The following is a 20,637-nucleotide window of genomic DNA, read 5'->3' as shown; positions in this document are numbered from 1 at the left end:
GGTCACGCACGGACCCTGACCAAATGAAACCGACGCTCTGATACCAATGTTAGATTACCGTAGCACCACTACGGCGGGCGCACAGGAGGGGACGGCATCTGGCTCACCACCCAGCCACATAGAGAGAAGAATGAGGATTGCCCCTCATCCCCCAGGCTATATAGTGTGTGGCCTGCCGTCCACACTAGCCTGGCCGCCCATGACTCCGCATGGGCGTCCTCTCCCACTGAACCCCGGATGGCCACGTCCTCGGCCATCCGGTCTGCCGTCGTCGTCGGTCACAGGTGTTACAGCCTACGTGACACATGGTGAGTGGTTCAAGGAATTGAAGAGTCTTGAAAGACTAGGTTTTGTTCAAATAGGGGATGATATTGCTCATCCTATTGCCCATGTTGTAGATGTGCCATTGTCTATGTAGGATGGTAAGGTGAAGTACCTTGCAGATATACTTCATGTTCCAAACATTACAAAGAATCTGGTTTATGTTGGCCAGATGATTGAGAAGGGTTTGCAAGTCCGGTTTAACCATGATGGTTGTTATGTAGAAGACTTTATAGATAAGTACAGGTTGATTACAAAAGGTAACAGATTGGGCATAATGTTTACATTGAGAATGTAAATATGCTTGAAGTGACTGCTATAATGTTTGTAAAAATGGTTCAGGAGTTGTTGTAGATATAGACATTTGGCATAAGAGAATTGGGCATATAAATGTGCAAAGAATGAAGTCTTTGCAGACTAAAGAAATTGTGATAGGGCTACCTAAGTTTAAGGTTGAAGGTATGCAGAAAGTATGTGACGCATGTCAATTTGTAAAGCAAACAAAGCATGCATTTCCACATGACAGAAATGTGAGCAGGAATGTACTAGATATTGTACCTTCACAGATGTATGGGGTCCTGCAAAGACTATGTCTATGGGTGGCTGCAGGTACTACGTAACATTCATTGATGACCACACGAGGAAAGTGTGGGTGTATTTAATGAAGGTGAAGAGTAAAGTGTTCACTCATTTTTAGAATTTTAGAGTGATGGTTGAAAAACAAACAAGAAAGCATGTGAAGTGCCTAAGGTCAGATGGAGGGGGAGAATACTTCTCCAATGAATTCTTTGAATTCTTGCAAAAGAATGGCATTCATAGACAATTTACATGTAGATACACTCCGTATAGCAAAATGGAATTACTGAGCAAAAAAACAGGCACATTGTAGAGATAGCATGGGCATTGATGGTAGAGAAGAATATGTCATATAGCTATTGGGTTGAGGTTGTATCTGCAATAGTTTATATCATGAACATGACTCCTACTGCAGCCATACATGATGTAACACCAGAGGAGAAGTTTACTAACAGGAAACCTGATTTATCTCACTTGAAAGTTTTTGGATGTATTGCATATGTGCATGTTCCAAACGAGTTACGTACCAATTTGGATCCAAAGGTAGAGAAATGTGTGTTTATTGGGTATTCCCTTGAAAAAAAGGGATATAGATGCTATAATCCTCTTACATGTGAATTGAGGGTAAGCAGGGATGTTGTATTGGATGAGATGAATAGCTGGTATGCTACTAAAAAAGATGCTGTTGTTGGGGCTAATGTAAGTTGTTGGGGCTAATGTAAGTGGAAATGTGGTTGCACAGAATGCAAGTTAGCAATCACAATCATTGAGTGGACCAGGAGAGTCCTCATCCAACGGTTCTGTTGATAGACCATGGAGTGGCAGGCTACGTCATGATACCAGTCCTGGAAATGTTGTTGGTACATCACATAAAGGCAAAGAGAAAGTGGTTGAGCCCCTTTGTATGCCTGATATTTTTGCAAGGCATTCTCTTGTTGATGGACAGTCTAGTGGCTCAGAGATGAGGAGCTTGGGATTCCAACAATGAGGACACCTGTTGTGAAGAAGGCTATGAAAGCCATGAATGCAAAGTTACAAAGATCTGGAAGAGTCAAAAACCCTGTGCAGAGGTTGACTTATGATGGTTATGTGGCACATCACTATTATGCTTATATGGTAAAAGTTGTGCAGGTTGTAGAACCCACATGTTTTGATGTGGCTATTAGAAATGTGTATTGGGAGAAAGCTATGGATGAGAAGATGGATGCATTGTATGGAAATGAGACTTGGGATTTGGTGTTATTGCCTAAAGGCAAGAAAGCTATTGGCTGTAAGTGGGTGTATAAGGTGAAACATAACAGTGATGGTAGCATAAACAGGTACAAGGCTAGATTGGTAGCCAAAGGATATGCGCAGACACATGGGATTGATTATGAGGAGACATTTGCCCCAATTGCAAAATGGCAACTGTGAGAGCCGTCATTGTGGTGGCTGTAGCTAAAGGTTGGTTTTTACATCAGATGGATGTAAAAAATATGTTCTTGCATGGTGACTTACAAGAAGAAGTGTATATGGATTAGCCACCTAGTTTTGAGGATACAGGTCACCCAGACTATGTATGTAAGCTTCGTAAGGCTTTGTATGGGTTGAAGCAAGCTCCACGATGTTGAAATCCATGGATCAAGCTCTCCTACAAACAAAACATCTACCCAATCAAGCATAATCCTACATTAATGACAATCTTAATCTAAGGGATAGAAATGAAGAAAACTCATCATGAGTGTGTGCAAATTAAGGTTTAGACTCAAGTTCAGTTAAGTTACAAGATGGAAACTTGTACTCATAAAAAGACTTGAGATGTTGTGTTTGTTTCCATTGCTTGAAATGTCCTTTTATATGAGGAGAGTAAGGTTATCATATATTGTGACAATCTTAGTAGTATACAATTGGCCAAGAACCCAGCTTTCCATGCGTGGAAACACATTGAGGTATATTACCACTTTATCAGGGAGAGAGTCTTGGTAGTAGGCAACATCGACTTGGCCTATGTTAGTACACAGGATCAGGTTGTTGACATCTTCATGAAGACCTTGGGAGCTGAGAAGCTTCGCACATTTTGAGATATGCTTGGAGTTCATGAACTGGAGTTGAGCTTGAGGGGGAGTGTTGAGATGTCAAGCTCAACACGAGCTGACACTTGTGCATGATCGTTTGGCATTTACATCACTGGTGGGTTTGGTAGCTGTCACCGACATATCTTTGGCCACAGATTCTATAGCTGGACTACACCGAGTAGTCCACACCTATCCACTCCTCTTAGCGTGTTCACATTATGGACCGCTTGTATATACTCATGCGTGTTAGTCACTTTTTCTTCTTTGTAGACCTCTTTTGTTATGTGAAGAAGAAGAAGAATTTTTAGCCTCTCACCTGGTGTATTCTCTTCTAGGGTTTGTGTGAGTGTGTGTGTGCTTTGCAAGAGCTCAAGCTCTCTTCTCCCCTACATCTTTTCATGTTTTGGGTGCTTTTTCGTAGTTGAATAGTCGCCAACCATGGAGAGATTGGATGTTACATAAGCAGGATGATCTTATGCTTGTGTCCACGAGTGTGTTGTGTTACCTTCTTGTGGAGGATAATAGGTGGGTTGCAGAGAAGGCTAATAAAGAATCTCTCTCTATCTCTGTCTCTCTGTCTCTCTCTCTCTCTCTCACACACACACACACACACACACACACAATGTTTTGGGGAGGGGAGATACCCCAAGAATTTATTCACTTACATAATGCTTTGGGAAGGTTGACTCCAGTAGGTCGTAGATTCGATCTAAACAATGAAGTTGTATCGGTGGCAAGATGCTTTCTCTCTGTTGGTTTGTAGAGTCCCAATAGGTTGCATGGGGTTGGTGAAATTGTGCCTTTGTGGAATAACAAAGTTATATCGGTGGCGGGATGCTTTCTCTCTATTGGTTTGTAGAGTCCCAACAGGTTGCATGGGGTTGGTGAAATTGTGCCTCTGTGGAATAATTACAACATTGGAGAAGAGCAAAGTATATGGGGGATTGCTAAAATAGGCTGATTTGTAAACAACGGTTATGCCCTCATTATAAGTAGCTTATACTTTGCCACTTATTTTGTCAACAGTAATAGTCATTTAAATGGATGAGATCTTATAATGATGCACATATTGAGGTACGAAATCGAGGTTGGCATAATCCACATATGCCATGTAGGTTGGTTTTCTATGTGTAGTCTCGAATCTCAAAAATTACCGCAATAATAGTTTTGATTTAAAGCATCTTTATGTTTTTTTGCATTTTGCAAGCTTACAATCTCATACTATCCTTCTTTATGACAGATCCCTCGGTACCGTCTTATGCATACCCTGAGCTAGATTATTGGAAGGATGAAGGTGGAGCAGGGGACTGGGAAATAGACAGTTGTGGAGAAGCATATAGAGGTGGGTGTTTCATTCCTATGTTTGATAGATAGGTGTAGTTTGGAATCTTGGTGGTAGCTTATAACTTTCCTACGTGCATTTACAACATGGAAAAGCTTTTTAGAAGAAGCTGGGGTAAACCGTTTCGAGAGATGTGGTGCTAGACCTCTTTGCTTGTAGACTGCACGAAAGTTACGGAGATCTATGGAGAGACTTAGTCTATGTGGAACTAGCTTACTCTGTTAATGAGGTTTTAGTGCCATTGAGCAAATTGTAATGGATATAATGATGAACAGATGAAGCTCTTTTACTATATTCTTCTTGTGTTCAATGTGTAATATCAAATTGTAAAACATATAATCAACACAAAATTATGTTGGGGCCTCTCTTGTTCTCTCTCTCAATGGTTGCTAATATCCTCTTTGTGATGGAAATACTCTAAGGAGAGTTTTGAGCAATGACAATGAGTAAGAGGGAGTGATAGAGAGGGGGCGGTTGTGTGTGTGTGTGAGAGAGAGAGAGAGAGAGAGAAAGAGAAAGAGAGAGATAGAGAGGGGGCGGTTGTGTGTGTGTGTGAGAGACAGAGAGAGAGAAAGAGAGAGAGAGAGAAGAAAAAGAAGAAGAAGACGAGGAAAGCACTCTAAGGAGAGTTTTGTGTTTGCATAAAGGCAATCGGTAAAAGGGAGAGATAGAGAGAGGGGGGAGAGGGGGGAGAGAAAGAGAGAGAGCACATAAGGGGAGAGAGAGAGGAGATAGATAGATAGAGAGAGCATTGAGGGGTTGGGCAAACCGAGCTGGACTAGGTTGCCAATATAGCTGAGTATCCCTATACTCCAAGGTCTCTTGCAACCTATTATACTCTTTTGTTTCTAACACTAACACTAACGCTAACGCTAACGCTAACGCTAACGCTAACGCTAACGCTAACGCTAACGCTAACGCTAACGCTAACGCTAACGCTACTTTTTGAGAAAAATACACTATTTTTGTAATTTTTTTTTCAATCGGTTCAATCCCTTTTCCTTACAATCTCAATTTGCCATTTTTAATTTCAAGCTGAGGCACACCTGTCTGAAACATTGCTTCTATCCCTCTATCATGCTCATGGTAGTTGAAAGCACATATTAGGTGAAGTTCTCATAGAGGGAGCATCATTTAAACAACCCCCCCTGTTGCAAAGCATTAATAAATGTAGCTGAAGCACGAAAACGACCTAGAAAGGCCCCAAGGCTTTGTTTTCAAAGCAAAAACTCAACTCCGCCAAGTTTAGCAGAGTTGCAAACTCGAAGCTTTGTTACCTTCGAGCAATAAGGGCGTGGTTAATGTGGGAACTCTTCCTTATGTGGGCTACCGTAATCTTGATGAGGTTTGAAAGGAAACCAAACCTCACATGGATGAGAAAAGAATCTTGAGATAATGTCAAAAAAAAGAAATGGCCCATAGAAGAAGACGTCAAAGTCCATTTTAATTTTCAAAAGGAACGCACCTTTGAAAATAAGCCTAATAAGGTTTGGTTGATTAATCTGCGCATTGATTTTCACACATTTGAGAGAACACGTGAAGGGTCAAGAGTCAAAATAAGAAAATGAGAAGCGCCGTCGCGGAGTCGGTCAAGAAAACTGTGGCCCTCTTCGTTGAGATAAATATGTACTGTCTGTTTTTCACAGCAAACCTTCGCTTTGTATGCGAAAACACACACACTCTCTCTCTCTCTCTCTCTCTTCTCACATCGCAGAGTACTTCTCTCTCTCTTTGGAGCCCCATCCCATCCCTCACTCCACCCCACCCCAAAACAGAAGAAACCTTCCTCCAGAGTACTTCTCTCTCTCTCTTTGCATCCCATCCCATCCCATCTCATCCCATCCCTCACTCCACCCCACCCCACCCGAAAACAGATCTCTCTGTCTCCCCCATACCGTAGTAGTTTGTTTGTGTAGATCCATGGCTAACGCAACCCCTATGGCTTCAACAAGCTCTGCAGTCCCTCATGCCTTTTCTGCGCACCCTCAACGTGTGACACTTCGGAACCAAATGGCCCCTCTATTGCCACTTACGAAAAAGCCCTTTCCTACTAAGCTCCACACCTTACTAGTCCCTAATCGCATAATGAGGCGGCCACGCTGTGCGCACATCGAAACCTCCAAGAACACATCATTACCTCGAACATCACACAGATCCAGCAAAGCTGCAGGTGTAACTGAGAACTCTAAAGTTTTATTTTTGATGGGGCGGCTTTGATTTCTTCTGATGTGCAAACATATATTGTGTAGGAAATTAATATCCATGTGTGTGTGTGCGCGCGCGCGCTCTTTTTGATTTTTCATGTAAGTAAAATGCCTCTTGTTTAACCAGGGGGTGTGCAAGAGATGTGTGTGTATGAAATCAATGAGGGGGACCGCAACAGCCCTGCGTACTTGCCTTTCAGCTTGAAGGTTGACTTCAGCAGAGGCCTGCCTGCTGGAGCTTTGGGCGATCTTGTTCCTTTCACAAACAAGGTACACACCCACACATCTTCTTCTTCTTCTTCTTTTTTAAAAGAAGAAGATTTGAGCTTAATCTTTGGATAATGTAGCATTATGCGGTCCACATTTTCAAGAAGAAAGAAATTTGTTGGTTTTCATAAATCAGATCTACGATGGCTCCCTGCAAATGAGGCTTGGTATCACTGCGGGGATATGTATACTCATCAAATACTATCCAGAAAAGAAGGGGCATCGCTACGAGGCTTCTTATAGCTTCCATTTCGGTGATTACGGCCACATCTCGGTGCAGGTCGGTCGGATATCCTACAAAACATGCATGCAACTGTGTAAATAAAGTGGTCCAAGAGTACTTGTGTTAAATGCTCAGCATTCATGATTTTACTCACAAGGTGGCTGGCTCTTACACAGGGTTCTTACCTAACCTTTGAAGACTCCTTCCTGGCAGTCACGGGAGGTTCAGGCATTTTTACTGGGGTCTATGGGACAGTGAAGCTTCACCAAATCACCTATCCTACCAAGGTTTTCTACACTTTCTATTTGCAAGGCATTGATGAATTGCCTGAGGAGCTCACACGTACACCTGTCCCTCCAACCCCCTCAGCGAAGCCCTCCTCTGCAGCAGCACGTGCAAGACCAGGCTCTGCTCTACCTAATTACACGGATTAAACCCAGGTTAAGTACTCATCATCATGTGGGATTTTTTCAAAGCCAACGATGCTGATGGGGGTTGTTGAGAGTTGAGACTTCAGATGGCACCAACCCTCTTTTGGGTTATTGTGTTCTAAATTATTAAAGCTTTTTTATTTGTCATTCATTTTGTTAAAGTGGCCATTGGCAAAATTGTGATGGCACAGATTAGAGGCTTGCCCTAGGCCATGGCCTTTTTTTTTTTTTTTTTTGGGGAAGAGACTCTGAAAGAGTATGTGTATATATTTCTAAATAAATTTTGTACTGGTAAATGCCTAGGTCTCTCTTATATCCTTATGTTTGGAACCATTTAAAGCTACCTTAGAGGATTCCTCGGGAAGCTAGTGCTCAGGTGTTAGGGCCTTTGGGCACTCCAACTCAATCCCTCCACCTCAATGTTTAGGGTGGTGGCATCCAGGATTGGAAGTGGATAAATATTGGGTGCGCTGTCATGCGGAATATGGCTTTAGGCTTTTTCAAGGTAAGGTCTTCATGGAAAAAGGTCATGGTGATGCATTGGAAGTAATCAGAGATTAAGGACTTTGTGCGATTAATATGATTAATGATACATTGGAAGTGATTAGAGATGAGGGGCTTTGTGCAGTTAATATGATGTTATAGAAAAGATAGTGTTGGTGATGTAAAAGTAGGAGAATAAAATAAGTAATAGGATACTTTTCTACAGCTTAAATTGGTACTTGCTCCAACCTTTTTCTCGATCTCCTTAGTTCTCTCTGGTGCCTTGCTTAGTGTTATGGTAGTTAGCTCCTCTTTGAATTGGGCAATCTGTTCATCTATCTCTTTATGTGTTTTCTAAGCCACTTCATGTTTTTTCTAGGCCACTTCATCCCTTTGAGTACATTCCTTCAGGTGGCTAGCTACTTGCTCTCTTATTGTTGAAGCTCTATTGCACTCTTGGAAAGTTGTTGCTTGAGTTTCTCAATCTCATGTTAATGTCGTACTACCTCACGATCCTTGTTTAGCTTTTATAGACTTGTGTTTTCATGGTGGAATCAATATCCATGTTAAAAAGCATATGAGCTTAGGATATATGGGTCACAAAGGCCATGGGGCATGGATAAATGGTGTGGATATAGAGCAAAAGGCCACAAGGTTGACAATTAATAATGAAGTGTGAAATAGAGCTCTAGCATATAAGACAACTATGAGCTTAGTCATGCATCTAATATTTACTAATCAAACATTAATCATCTTCTTACTTCAAGTAAGCTTCCATGGTGGTACTCCTTCATAAGAGCAAGCATGTGGTACTCCATGCGTGAGAAGAATGTGGGCGAGAGGATGGCTTGAGTCCCTTGCAAGCAAACACACATACACAAGAGTAGACAAGTACTTATGAGAGATAGATGGTTGAATTTTTTTCTATTCTCTTTTATTCTCTACAACTATATCATAAAAGATAAGAGTACACTATAAGGGAAAGTACTCTTCTACTATAACTTACAAAGGTCATTTCATAGTATGAATCCGACTACATGAGTTGGTGCTATAACTATGCCATAACTATAGGACACAAAGTGGTTGTCACACAGCCTGTAAACCATTGACAGCATGTTATCCATAATCTCACCAACCTTGCTAGTGGTGTGAATGGTGAAGAAGCTAGCATTCAAGCAGATCATGAATGTCCATAGCACTAGTTGAGCTCGATACTTGAACACTCTCCCTCGAGCTTAGCTCTACATTTTACACTCCAAGTAAGCTTCTAAACTTGTGGAGCTTCTTTATATGCAATGGCTTCTTGAAGATGTTAGTCACTTGATTCTTTGTGTTGACATATATCGATCTCTCTTGGTCTAGATCCTTCTTTGTGACAAATAGATAATGTACCTGAATGTGCTTCGTCCTAGTACGATAGATTGGGTTACTGGCCAATTATATGTATAAACTGACTCACAAGTCCAACAACATAGCTCAAATTGGCCAAGAAAACTTCCTTGAAGAGAACAAATCCATGGAGTTAACATATTGGAGGTCCTAGTTATGTGGTTGTACCTTGAACATCCTTTCAAACAATGGATACATAAATGCTAATCAAAGATCTTGGGGGTTATAGAGGACCTTCCACCAATGATAGAGATTTCAATAGCATGGAGATGAAGAACAACCAAAGCGGGTGGCTTAGATACCTCTGTAATTCTTATTGCTAGGCTACGTACTATACTTGACGAGGTTTTAACCTCATAAATAAGTGAGATTTAATCACACAAGATAAACATACACAAAATATCAAAAATCACTTTAAGTATCCAAGCTTAAATTACACAAGAAAAAGTGAGAAACCCTTTTTTTTTAACAAGCATGAAAGATAAGCTTTTTTATAAGCTTGTAGTTTACATATGGGAGCTATAAACCTATATGAATCAAGATTAATAAAAACAAGAAAAAACCTAAGCTAACACTACACAAGAAATCCCATCACTAATGGGGTAGACAAAACATGTGGAGTAGATGCTCACAAGGGAGGGTACAATTTTGCATAGATTTTCACTAGGTTTGGGAAGGAATAAAAAATTAACTATGCTTGGCAAAAGGTTAACAACATGCATGGGGAGTGATTAGTACAAACATTAGGAGAAGCCAATGCACCTTACCTTCTTGAGGGATTTGGTGAAGGGTTGGGTTTGGACTAAGTCTCCCAAGGAAGTTAACTAGGAGAGCTTGATTATGCATAGGCTTTAAGCTAGGGATTTAGTCCAACGTTAATTTATTAGAAAATATTAAATGACTGGTCACATCAGTGAAGTAGGAACCTTATTTAGGGCATGTGCAGGGGCTCAACTATAAAAGGGACTCATGGACCTTCATTTGTATCTTTTGATCATTTGACATTTGAATGAACCTTGGAGTCTTGAGCTACCACTTTGGCTTATGGAAGGCTATTTCCATTCTCATGGTGGGAGATTTAATCACTTAGGCATTATGTGTGATATGTGTGTGATTCTTAATTGCATGCTAATCTATATAATGATTTATCCCATATCTTAGCTTCTTAATATTGCTTAATCTTACATTAGTGATTCTCCATTTCAATTGGTATCAGAGCTTTGATTTTGATTTTCGGAGCTTTCTTATGCATTTGGGCAAGAAATTTGTAAGAAAATAGGTATCTACATGTGATTTTTGGGGAATTCACTTTCCATAGAAAGGGGACGTTACTTGCATGCATGAACCTCATAAAAACCCCCTATTTAAGTTTCTTTTAAATAAAAATATACCCCTTTCTAAGCATATGAGTTCCAATTATGAACTTCAATTTAAGATTTAAAAATCAAATATCAGATATTGATGTTATACATGTGACACATTGCATCCCTTGTAAGTAGCATGGATGTAAGTTCTAGAAGCACAAAGACCTACATGTACGCTCCAAAAATTGTTCCATTTGTGGTTAGCTTAAAAGAGTAGTAAACTAATAAAGTTTTCAAACTACACCACTAGATCACATATTGTAAACTACAAGAAGAAACGAACCTCTACTTTCATTTTCCCTTACTCCCTTGTTCCCCCCCGGCCACCATAAATCCCCCTCACCCCTATCTTATAAGCTTAAGTCTCCCCTTCCAAAAACCCTTTCCCTTACACTCAAGTGATACCATAAGATATGGCTTGTGCAGGATATGATTTTGGTAGTTTCTTGGTTTCTTGCATCCCTTCTTCCTACATTTTCTTGGTTTTCTTGATGTTGATGGGAGAAGATGGTGGAATTGCAAGATTTTTGTTCACTTGTGAGGTTTTCAAAGGTTTTGGAGCAAACTTCGAGCACTGGACCAATTTTGGGTAAAATTTTGGTCAAGACTTGGGGAAAAATTTGTTGCTCACGTTTTCCCTCTTCTACGTCTTTTTGTTGATGTTTTCCCATGGCTATTTCTCACCACTCTTGCCTCTATAGCTTGACTTTACTTAGGGAAAGGATTGGGGAGTGGAAGACCTACACATAAATTAGCATACGTGCAAGAGAAGGGTGCCAATTTTGAGGCTGCGAATGTTGTGCACGTTTTTTGTGGAGAAGAGGCAACAATTTGATGATTTTCGTGCTCCAAAACAAGTGATAGTTGCTACTAATCAAGTCATTGAAAACTTTGGAGGAGTTTTGAAGCTTCTTGCGTGAGATTTGAGCCTCTTTCTTGAGATTTCATACACACACACACACACACACACACACACACACACACACACACACAAAGGCACTGGGCAAGAGAAACCGTAGAGAGAAAGAAGGATGGTTCAATCGAGGCAACAAAATAGGCACGTAGATTGGCTTTCGTAGAGCTAATACAAGGTAGTTAGGGTCATGGAAGGAAGCAATTTAGGTGACGAGTAGGCCTGTAGAGACTTTGGCACACAATAAGCGTCGTCGAAAATTATCAGTAGGTACAGTCAAGCTCACGAATACTGCCTCGTTGGAGACGTAGGGCTATGATAACTGTGCAACACACACACAGGCGACCTTTGTCTCCGCATACTCATATATGGTCGGGGCAAATAATTGAGCCTTCATAGATTGTGCGTCATTTGGGATATTCGTTGGCATGGAACACTACTGCTAATGCACAAGCAGACTTGATATTATAGTGAATAAGAGGAAAATTGTACCTTTGGAAGCTTGCCACTTGGCCTCTGCATGTGCGCTTGAGAATAGTGTAATACATACTCATTGCATATATTCAGTTTTTTTACCTCTTCTATTTTGGTCGTGGGATCAGATTGATGCCTTTATGTCAGAAATATTAAAGTTCTTTTGGAAATAAAAACATCATAAGAAATCACTCAGGCTATTGTCAATGGCAAATCAATGTACTAGTACCCCATATGCATGGTGGACTAAACATCCTCAACATACATATACATGTCCTTGCATGGAAAGCTACTCTATTGTCAGATTTCGTAGCACATCGGTAGCCTTAGTCATGGATGGTAGCGGCCATATGTGTTAGGATGAGATCCTCGGGCTTTGGTGAGATTGGACTACTACACACTAGGAGGTGGTGTTTGGTCATTTTGTTGGAAAGATACATGGCTACCTATACAACACGCACCTTATTCAAGACTAGAAAAAAGTATTGCAGCATGTAACATGGTGCAAGGGAATTTGCTGAGGGCTAAAAGCATACGTTGGACTGCGGCTCTTGTTTGCCCATTGGCTTTCACGCAGCCAAGAAAAGCTTTCTTCTTGGCAAAAAAGGGCATAATTGAGATCCATGATGTGGTGGACTAGGCTGGAAACATTAAGTCCTTCCCTATGGCTCGATGTAGCTTTGGATTGGGTATGCATTATAGACCTTTGTGGCATGAGATATGCGAGTTGTTGTCCCCCTTTATGCACCAATACCGCCACTTCATATGCATGATCGCCTGGCTGACTGGAAAGTCTTAGGGGTGCATTTGGATGCTATATCAACTAAGAATTTATATGTGAGGCTGCAGCCACCACCATGGATTACGTCTATATATAATGATATGTGGCACTTACAAAAACCATTACTATGGTGGAGGAAATGTTTAAGACGGATCTAGAGGACCATCTTGCCATTGAAATAACGCATGTTCCTTTGGAGATGCATGCTTGGAGTTCACCCAATGGGTGTGCTTCTACACTCCCAGCATATTTGTGCCTCATTATGCCCCCACTGTGGTGTGCAGATTGAGACAGTGTTGCACCTTCTTTGGACCTGTCCAAATTCCAGACTACTTCTGGATAGAGTTTTAGCTTACTTGAACATTAGATTTCCCACACACCTTTTTGGAAAACAGTTATGGATAATTTGGAGTGCCGATAGTTATGCTCTGGACTTATGCGATGTTCTTCTCTTGGGTACGGCTCTGGCCTTATGCTATGTTCTTCTCTTGGGTACGGTTCTGGGCTTTCTGGATAATTTGGAGCAGCCAGAACTGATTGATGTTCGGACAGCATATGTTGGACACCTTCTCCTCCTTCAGGCTCTTCTTGCAAGATAGACACTGCATTGTTGTTATGCGAGCCAGTATGTTGACTTGTAGACTTTCTCACTTTTCTTTGACTATTTCTGAGGAACTCTAGTATGGGTCCTTTTTTTCGGAATTGCCATTGTGTACAGTGCATATTCCTTCATGGGTTTTCACCTCGTAGTGAGGTTTCCCAATAATAATATATCATTACTAAAAAAAAAGGTGTGTGTGTGTGTGTGTGTGTGTGTGTGTGTGTGTGTGTGGAGGCTAGAGAGTATGAGGCATGATGATGGGTTAGGAGTGACTTATGTTGCAAGATGATCATAAATGCCACCCTTGTTGCATTCTTGATAAGAAATTAGGGTTTCTTGGCTACTTTGGATTTGGGATTTCTTGCCAAAATTAGGATTTTCACTTAAAAATTTTGAGATCCATGGTGCTATTTCTCCTCTACCCTCTCATATCATTGATTTGCAATAATGATCATAATTTTAGGGTTTCTTTTGAGAGAAGTAGGGTTTTGGGAATTGCCTTTAAAATAAGGGCTTATGGGGTGATTTCTTGAGTTTTCAATCTATAATCCTTCTCCCCTTGATCACTTATATTTAATCATGCATTTTTTTATCAATTCGGCCAAGGGCATTAGGGTTTTGGGAGAAAACTGGGTTTAGGAAAAAATTCTTGCTATCAGGGATTCTCATCATTCCCTTGCATATTGCTTGCATTACCTTGAACCTCTACCTGCTCTTTATCATTCCCATACATTTTTGTAATCATTTTAACTTACACAAAGAGGAGAAGAGTATGCAATCATTGATGCAACTCGCGGGGCACCAAAGAAAACTCCCTTCGCCACATGTTTTTTGAGGATGGATACTATCCACTTAGCCACATCTTAGGCTAAAGGTATCTTGTCATAGGAAAACAAAATGACTACATTTTGCACATATTGCTTCATTGTGTCCACCATGAGATCCTATGGTGGAATCTAAAATTTGAGGTTTGGCAAGGGAGCCTCCCATGTCTTCCTTGCTTGATCAAATTCTTCTGACAAACTCTCGAACATCGACCATGTTAATCTACCCGATTCCCCATCTCTTTCTTGCATTTGTAGGAGAAAATCTGCTTCGAAGAAGAAGTAGACATAAAAGGGAGACTGCTCACACAGTATACATAAAAGAAGTAGACATAAAAGGGAGACTGCTCACACAGTATATACACACACATACAATCTCTCTCACACCCAACTCTCTCTCTCTCTCTCTCTCTCACACACACACACACACACACACACATACACACACACAGAGGCACTGGTGGGTAGGAGAAAACACAGAAGACCATATTAGGGAGTTTGGGAAAATCACATTACTTTGGGAATTTTCTTTTCAATCTAATTTTTGGTGTATCTTGAGTATACAAATTCCAAATTTGTCAAAGAATGTGGATTTAGAACCTACTCTTCAAGAGCTTTCCAATGATATCACATGAGGGGATTTTTGACAAAATCTTAAAAGGATTTACCGTGCCCCCCAGTTTTTGATCTTGCAAAATGGGAATTGGGATTTTCCCAAACTCCCTAATATGTTCTTACAGAGAGGAAGAAGGATGGGTTAATCGAGGCAACAAAATAGGCCTGTAGATTGGCATCCGTAGAGCTGATGCAGGGTAGTCAGGGTCACAGAAGGAAGCAATTTAGGCGACAAGTAGGCATGCAGAGACTTTGGCAATAATAGATACATGCAACAAGTGTCGTCAAAAATTCCCAGCAAGTACAATCAGGCTCATGAAGAATACCGCCTCTCGCTGAAGATATAGGGGCTATGATGAGCGCGTAGTAGCACACACACGTGACCTCTCTCTCCACATGCTCATATATGGTCGGGGTAAATAATTGAGCCTTCACAGATTGTGCATCATTTGGGATATCCGTTTGGCAAGGGACACTACTGCTAATACATAAGCAGATTGGATATTACAACAAATAAACAGGAAATTGTATCTTTGGAAGCTTGCCACTTGGCCTCTGCATGTGCACTTGAGAATAGTGCAATCCATACTCATTGCATATATTCAGTTCTTTTTACCTCTTCTATTTTGGTCGCGGGATTGGATTGATACCTTTATGTTAGAAATATTAGAGATCTTTTGGAAATCAAAACACCATAAGAAAGCACTTATGCTATTGTCAATGGCAAACCTATGCACTCCCCGTATGCATGATCCTCAACATACATATACATGTCCTTGCACAGAAAGTTACTCTGTTGTTGTCAGATTTTGTAGCGCATCAACAGCCTCAATCATGGATGCTAGATGCGTGTTAGGATGAGATCCTCGGACTTTGGTGATTGGACTACTACACACTGGGAGGTGGTGTTTGGTTGTTTTGTTGGAAAGATACCTGGCTGCCCATACAACACACACCTTATTCAAGACTGGAAAAAAGTATTGTAGCATGTGACATGGTGCAAGGGAATTTGCTAAGGGGTGAAAGAATACGTTGGACTGAAGCTCTTGTTCGCCCATTGGCTTTCATGAAGCCAAGATAAGCTTTCTTCTTAGCAAAAAAGAGCATAATTGAGATCCATTATGTGGTGCACCAGGTTGGAAACATTAAGTTCTTCCCTATGGCTCGACGTAGCTTTGGATTGGGTATGCATTATAGATCTTTATGGCATGAGATATGTGACTTGCAGTCCCCCTTTGCACTAATATCGCCGCTTCATATGCATGATGGCCTCGCTATAACTGGAAAGTCTTGGGCGAGCCTTTGGATGCTATATCGGCTAAGAGTTTATATGTGAGGCTACAACCACCGCCATGGATTACGTCTATATGTAATGATCTGTGACACCAAACCATTACTATGGTGGAGGAAATGTTTAAGAGGGATCTAGAGGAGCGTCTTGCCATTGAAAGAATGCATGTTCCTTTAGAGATGCATGTTCCTTTAGAGATGCATATGTGGAGTTCTCCTAGTGGGTGTGCTTCTACACTCCCAGCATATTTGTGCCTCGTCATGCCTCATTGCGGTGTGTAGGCTAAGATGGTGTTACACCTTATTTGGACCTATCCACATTCTAGACTGCTCCTGGATAGAGTTTTAGCTTGCTTGCACATTAGATTTCCCACACACTTTTTTGGGAAATAGTTTTGGATAGTTGGAGTGCTGATAGTTGCGCTCCGACCTTATGCTGCGTTTTTCTTATAGATACAGTTCTAAGCTATGTGGAGAATTTGGAGCAACTGGAACCGATTCATGTTCGGACAACATATGTCGGACACCTTCTCCTCCTTCAGGCTCTCCTTGTAACGACAAACACTACATTATTGTTATGGGAGCCATGATGTTAATTTGTAGACTTTTTCACTTTTCTTTGAGTGTTTATGATGAGGAACTCTAGTATGGGTCCTTTTTGGACTCGTCGCCATTGTACAATGCATATTCCTTCGTGGGTTTTCACCTCGCACTAAGGTTTTCCAATAGTAATATACCATTACTAGAGAGAGAGAGAGAGAGAGAGAGAGAGAGAGAGAGAGAGAGAGAGAGAGAGAGAGAGAGAGAGAGAGGAGCTTTTTTCAGTCCTCATGAATGAAGTAATCACATGATTTTATTTTATTTTTCAAGCAATGAAAATTGTTTTCCCATTCTATGTAGGTTATCTAACTATTTCTTATTTGTGTGACAATTGTGAAGCATTATCTTTGCATACTTTATTAATATTCTATGGTCTTACTTGCAAGAATTGATAGTTACGACAAAATGTGTACAAGGGAACCACAAACACTTTGAAATTGTAAATATCAATTTTTGAATGTTTCAACATCATCACCAACCATCATTACCTTTTCACGTAATGAATATGATGTAATTTTAGGAGCAAGCAATTCACTGAGGTGCTAAAGGGCAACATGAGTTAGGAAATGTTGGCTTGTACTCTTGTCCTTAGAAGTTTGCGTGAATTGAAAACGTGAAACTCTCTTAATGCCAAACTTGTGGAAGTGGTCCAAGAGACCTTAGTGCTTGTGCCTTTCCTTCACGTTCACTACATTTTAAGGTGTCATGTTGTTGGTGGGGTTTTGTATTTGTTTACCCAACCACGGGTGGGGTGTGCGCGCGCACACACACACATTGACAATCAATTCAGTCTTCTACATGGTGCATGGCATGTACAAAAAGCACACTACTTCAGAAGCCGTGATTGAGGGGGAAAAGTTAAGCATCTAAGGGACCCCTAATTCGAGTCTCAATTCACATCCAAACTGTTTTTTTTTTTTTGACTCAAACAAGGCACCTTAAAGTTGAGTGCTTGTTAGCCTCACTTTCCCTGAAGAACGCAATTAGCATTACAAGTATGGTTTCCCTGAAGCGAATCCATTAATTGGCACCAAAGCGCTCTCTCTCTCTCTCTCTCTCTCTCTGTGCCTGTGTTTTTTTTTTTAACAAAGCACCGTTAAATGATAAATCCTTTTGCACGTTCTTTGTTGCAAATGGACTGGGAGAATTTAGCTCCATTTTGAACCTGTAAAAGCCCCCACCATCTCTACATAAAGGCGTCAAGAAATCAAAGAGAAACACTTCTAACCTTACGATAAATGAAGATGTGGCCTGTTTTTTAGAGGTAAAAATGGAAGGTTTGCGTCGATTATAAACACGTTGCTTTTTTCATGAAGCTCTTTAGAGATGTGCACTCTGCTAAGGTTAAAAAGGAATCAAATTATCTCAATGGAGAACGTGGGTTCTTCAACAGGTGAACAGGGAGTCGATGAAGATTTGGCCCCTTCAGAGTAAAAATTAGATTGGAGTACGTGGGTGGCAATGTGGGGTTCTTTAGGAACAGTCAAAATGGATTCGGGTTCTTTCGCGTGAATTCAATACGAGCTGAGCTCAAGCTGGCAATGGGTTCTTCAGCAGGGATAACAATGAAGTCGATAGAATATGTGGGTTCTTCAGCAGCAGAGGTGACAGAAGTGGTGGGTTCTTCATCTAAGGTGATAGTGGAGGCAAGAAAAAAGTGGTTCTCTTCATCCAAGGTTGTAATGGAGGCAGGAAAAGATGCAGATTCTTCACCAAAGGGGGTGACCGAGGTAAGAAAAGATGAGGGCTCGGTGAATATGGAGGCAGGACAAGATGTGGATTCATCATCAAAGGTTACAATGGAAGCAGGAAAAGATGTGGGTTCTTCATCAAAGGTGGCAATGGAGGAAAGTGAAGATGTGGGTTCTTCATCATCAAACGTGAAAATGGAGGCAAGACTGGATTCATCAATTAAGGTCGGAATGGATGCAAGACGAGATGTGGGTTCTTCATCAAAGATATTGACAATGGGGGGGGCAAGTACAGATGTGGGTTTTTCGACAGTAAAGGAGACAAGGGAGGCACTGGGTTCTCCATCAAAGGTGACAAGATCAACAGACGCGAGGTGTATGGGGGCAAGTATAAAAGTGGGCTGTTTATCAAAGAAGATCATCATGGAGCCCTCTTTGTATGACAATCTCCCAAGTGAACTGAGAGAGGAGATTCTAGCAAGGGTTTCTTGCGTGACCCAATTGTTCCGGCTGCGCCTGGTTTGCAAGGCATGGAATTCCCTCATAAGTTCACAAACCTTCGCCAAGCTGCAATGGCAAACAAGCTCACCAGAGCCATGGCTAATTGTAGAAAGGAGGGGCGATCAGAAGCTCTGCCTGTGTGACCGCTCGATGCAGCGATGGATTCTCCCGCCATTTCCATTTTTGAAAGAATTCCAATGTGAATTCTCCACTTGCAAAAGCCATGGAGGTCTTGTGTGCTGCATAGCCAGCCGGCGGGCCAAGCGAGGACCCAAAACAGTTCTGGTCTTCAACCCCCTCACAGGGGCTTACAAACTCCTCCCCACCCCTCCATACCCAGGCCTTTGGTCAAGACCCACCACCTTGGACCTAGCCTTGTGGAGGAGCAAAGACAATGGACAACACTTCAAGGTTGCCGTCTGTGATACACCCATGAGAGATGTTAGGGTCTTTGACTCAAGACGAGGGTATTGGAAAGAGGGTAGTAGGCCCCCTGATGTAGGTGATTTCAAACCACGCTTTGAAGGGTACAGGAACACGTCCAAGGAGAAGCTATACTGGTACGATGTAGAAGGGAATGCCTGGTTAGAAACTACTCTCCCATCCCTCCAGCCCATTGGCCTCACATGCCCTTCAGTCTTTAAAGGAGATGATGGCAGGATAATGCTGGCTGCAGTCTTGGCCATGGTGGATAGTGGGCGCCAAGCTTCTGTTCAAGGGTTTGGGGTTTGGGGTTTGAGAAAACAACATGGCCATAGCCCCGATCAGCAGCAACAACAAGAAGAGAAAGAGAAACATGTTGAGGCAGGTTGCTCAATGATGACCAACAGCAGGCACAATCATCATCAGGAGCAAAACGTACTTGTTGTTGGAGACAGAAAACAAGTGGGCCTTAAAGAAGCCAAGATCAAGCAATTAGAAGACAAAGGAAAACTTACTACTACCCTCCATCATCAAGAAGAAGAACCCAATGCAAAGCTTACCCTCCAAAGAGAGAAAGGAGGCACTTCATGGAATTCCCCTAGCCCTAGTAATAAAGTTCTACCTTCATCACGTTACTTTAAACGTGATCATCACCATTATCAACCCCTTGTCCTTTCTTCCCAACAAGAACCACCATCCCACACTCTACCACCCCAACAAATTCTCCCCAAGGAGAAAGTCCCCATTTGGATTGAGATCTCTAGAACTCCCCCTCACTTTCTTCGGGGCCCACGTGGTGTGCTCCATCGCCTCAGCGATTCCACCCTCATCTGCCACCACAATTATGTTTGCTTGACTGGCCTCCTCAGGTTTTCTATTTCTCCTTGGAATTGCTTCTACCCATGGCTTCTTGTCTTCAACCCCACACATGGTCGATGGAAGTGGTCATCACATCCCCTTGGTGATAAGACATGGGCAAAATGTAAAGTTGTCTGTGTTTTGGAGCCCAATCTTCAATCCATTTGATTGTTTTCATTCTCCAAAGATAGTATGCATTAAGTCTTTCTTCTATCTTGCTTTGTGTATGTGTGTTTAGAATTGTAGCTATTGACAATTGTAGCTTCTATCTTAGAGTGGATAAAGCTTTGTGTATGTGTGTTTAGAATTGTAGCTATTGACAATGTTCACCAACATTATAATAACCATGCAAGAACCTTAATATACAAGTTTTGAAGTTTGAAACTTAAAAATATAAAAATGATGCATTTCA

General features: G+C 41.4%; 2 protein-coding genes across 3 annotated transcripts; both read left to right on the top strand.

Moving 5' to 3' along the window:
• Positions 1-5,939: 5,939 nt before the first annotated feature.
• Positions 5,940-7,714, top strand: LOC147605805 (allene oxide cyclase 3, chloroplastic-like). The gene is made up of 4 exons (XM_086792485.1): positions 5,940-6,463; positions 6,625-6,767; positions 6,901-7,044; positions 7,164-7,714. Exons 1-4 carry the CDS (start codon positions 5,956-5,958, stop codon positions 7,419-7,421), a joined length of 1,053 nt encoding a protein of 350 aa, XP_086648611.1. The 5' UTR covers positions 5,940-5,955; the 3' UTR covers positions 7,422-7,714.
• A 10,157-nt stretch (positions 7,715-17,871) lies between these two features.
• On the top strand, positions 17,872-20,416 carry LOC147605804 (uncharacterized). 2 transcript variants are annotated; one of them, XM_086792486.1, is made up of 2 exons: positions 17,872-18,016; positions 18,146-20,416. In XM_086792486.1, exon 2 carries the CDS (start codon positions 18,294-18,296, stop codon positions 20,391-20,393), a length of 2,100 nt encoding a protein of 699 aa, XP_086648612.1. In that variant the 5' UTR covers positions 17,872-18,016; positions 18,146-18,293; the 3' UTR covers positions 20,394-20,416. The 2 variants fall into 2 exon arrangements, with proteins under 2 accessions (XP_086648612.1, XP_086648613.1); XM_086792487.1 differs by having other exon boundaries at positions 17,872-18,029.
• Positions 20,417-20,637: the final 221 nt, after the last annotated feature.

Source organism: Cibotium barometz, chromosome 58, assembly GCF_041138505.1.
Source record: "Cibotium barometz isolate CiBa-2024 chromosome 58, ASM4113850v1, whole genome shotgun sequence".
In the NCBI taxonomy this organism is placed as follows: Eukaryota; Viridiplantae; Streptophyta; class Polypodiopsida; order Cyatheales; family Cibotiaceae; genus Cibotium; species Cibotium barometz.
The sequence above is the reverse complement of the archived record's forward strand: the minus strand, read 5'-3'. Positions and strand labels throughout refer to the sequence as shown.

Coding starts and splice junctions, on each gene's coding strand:
- LOC147605805 (XM_086792485.1), top strand. CDS start 5,956: ATGCGAAAACACACACACTCTCTCTCTCTCTCTCTCTCTTCTCACATC. Junction 6,464..6,624: donor CAGATCCAGCAAAGCTGCAG/GTGTAACTGAGA, acceptor TTGTTTAACCAG/GGGGTGTGCAAGAGATGTGT. Junction 6,768..6,900: donor TTGTTCCTTTCACAAACAAG/GTACACACCCAC, acceptor TTCATAAATCAG/ATCTACGATGGCTCCCTGCA.
- LOC147605804 (XM_086792486.1), top strand. CDS start 18,294: ATGGGTTCTTCAGCAGGGATAACAATGAAGTCGATAGAATATGTGGGT.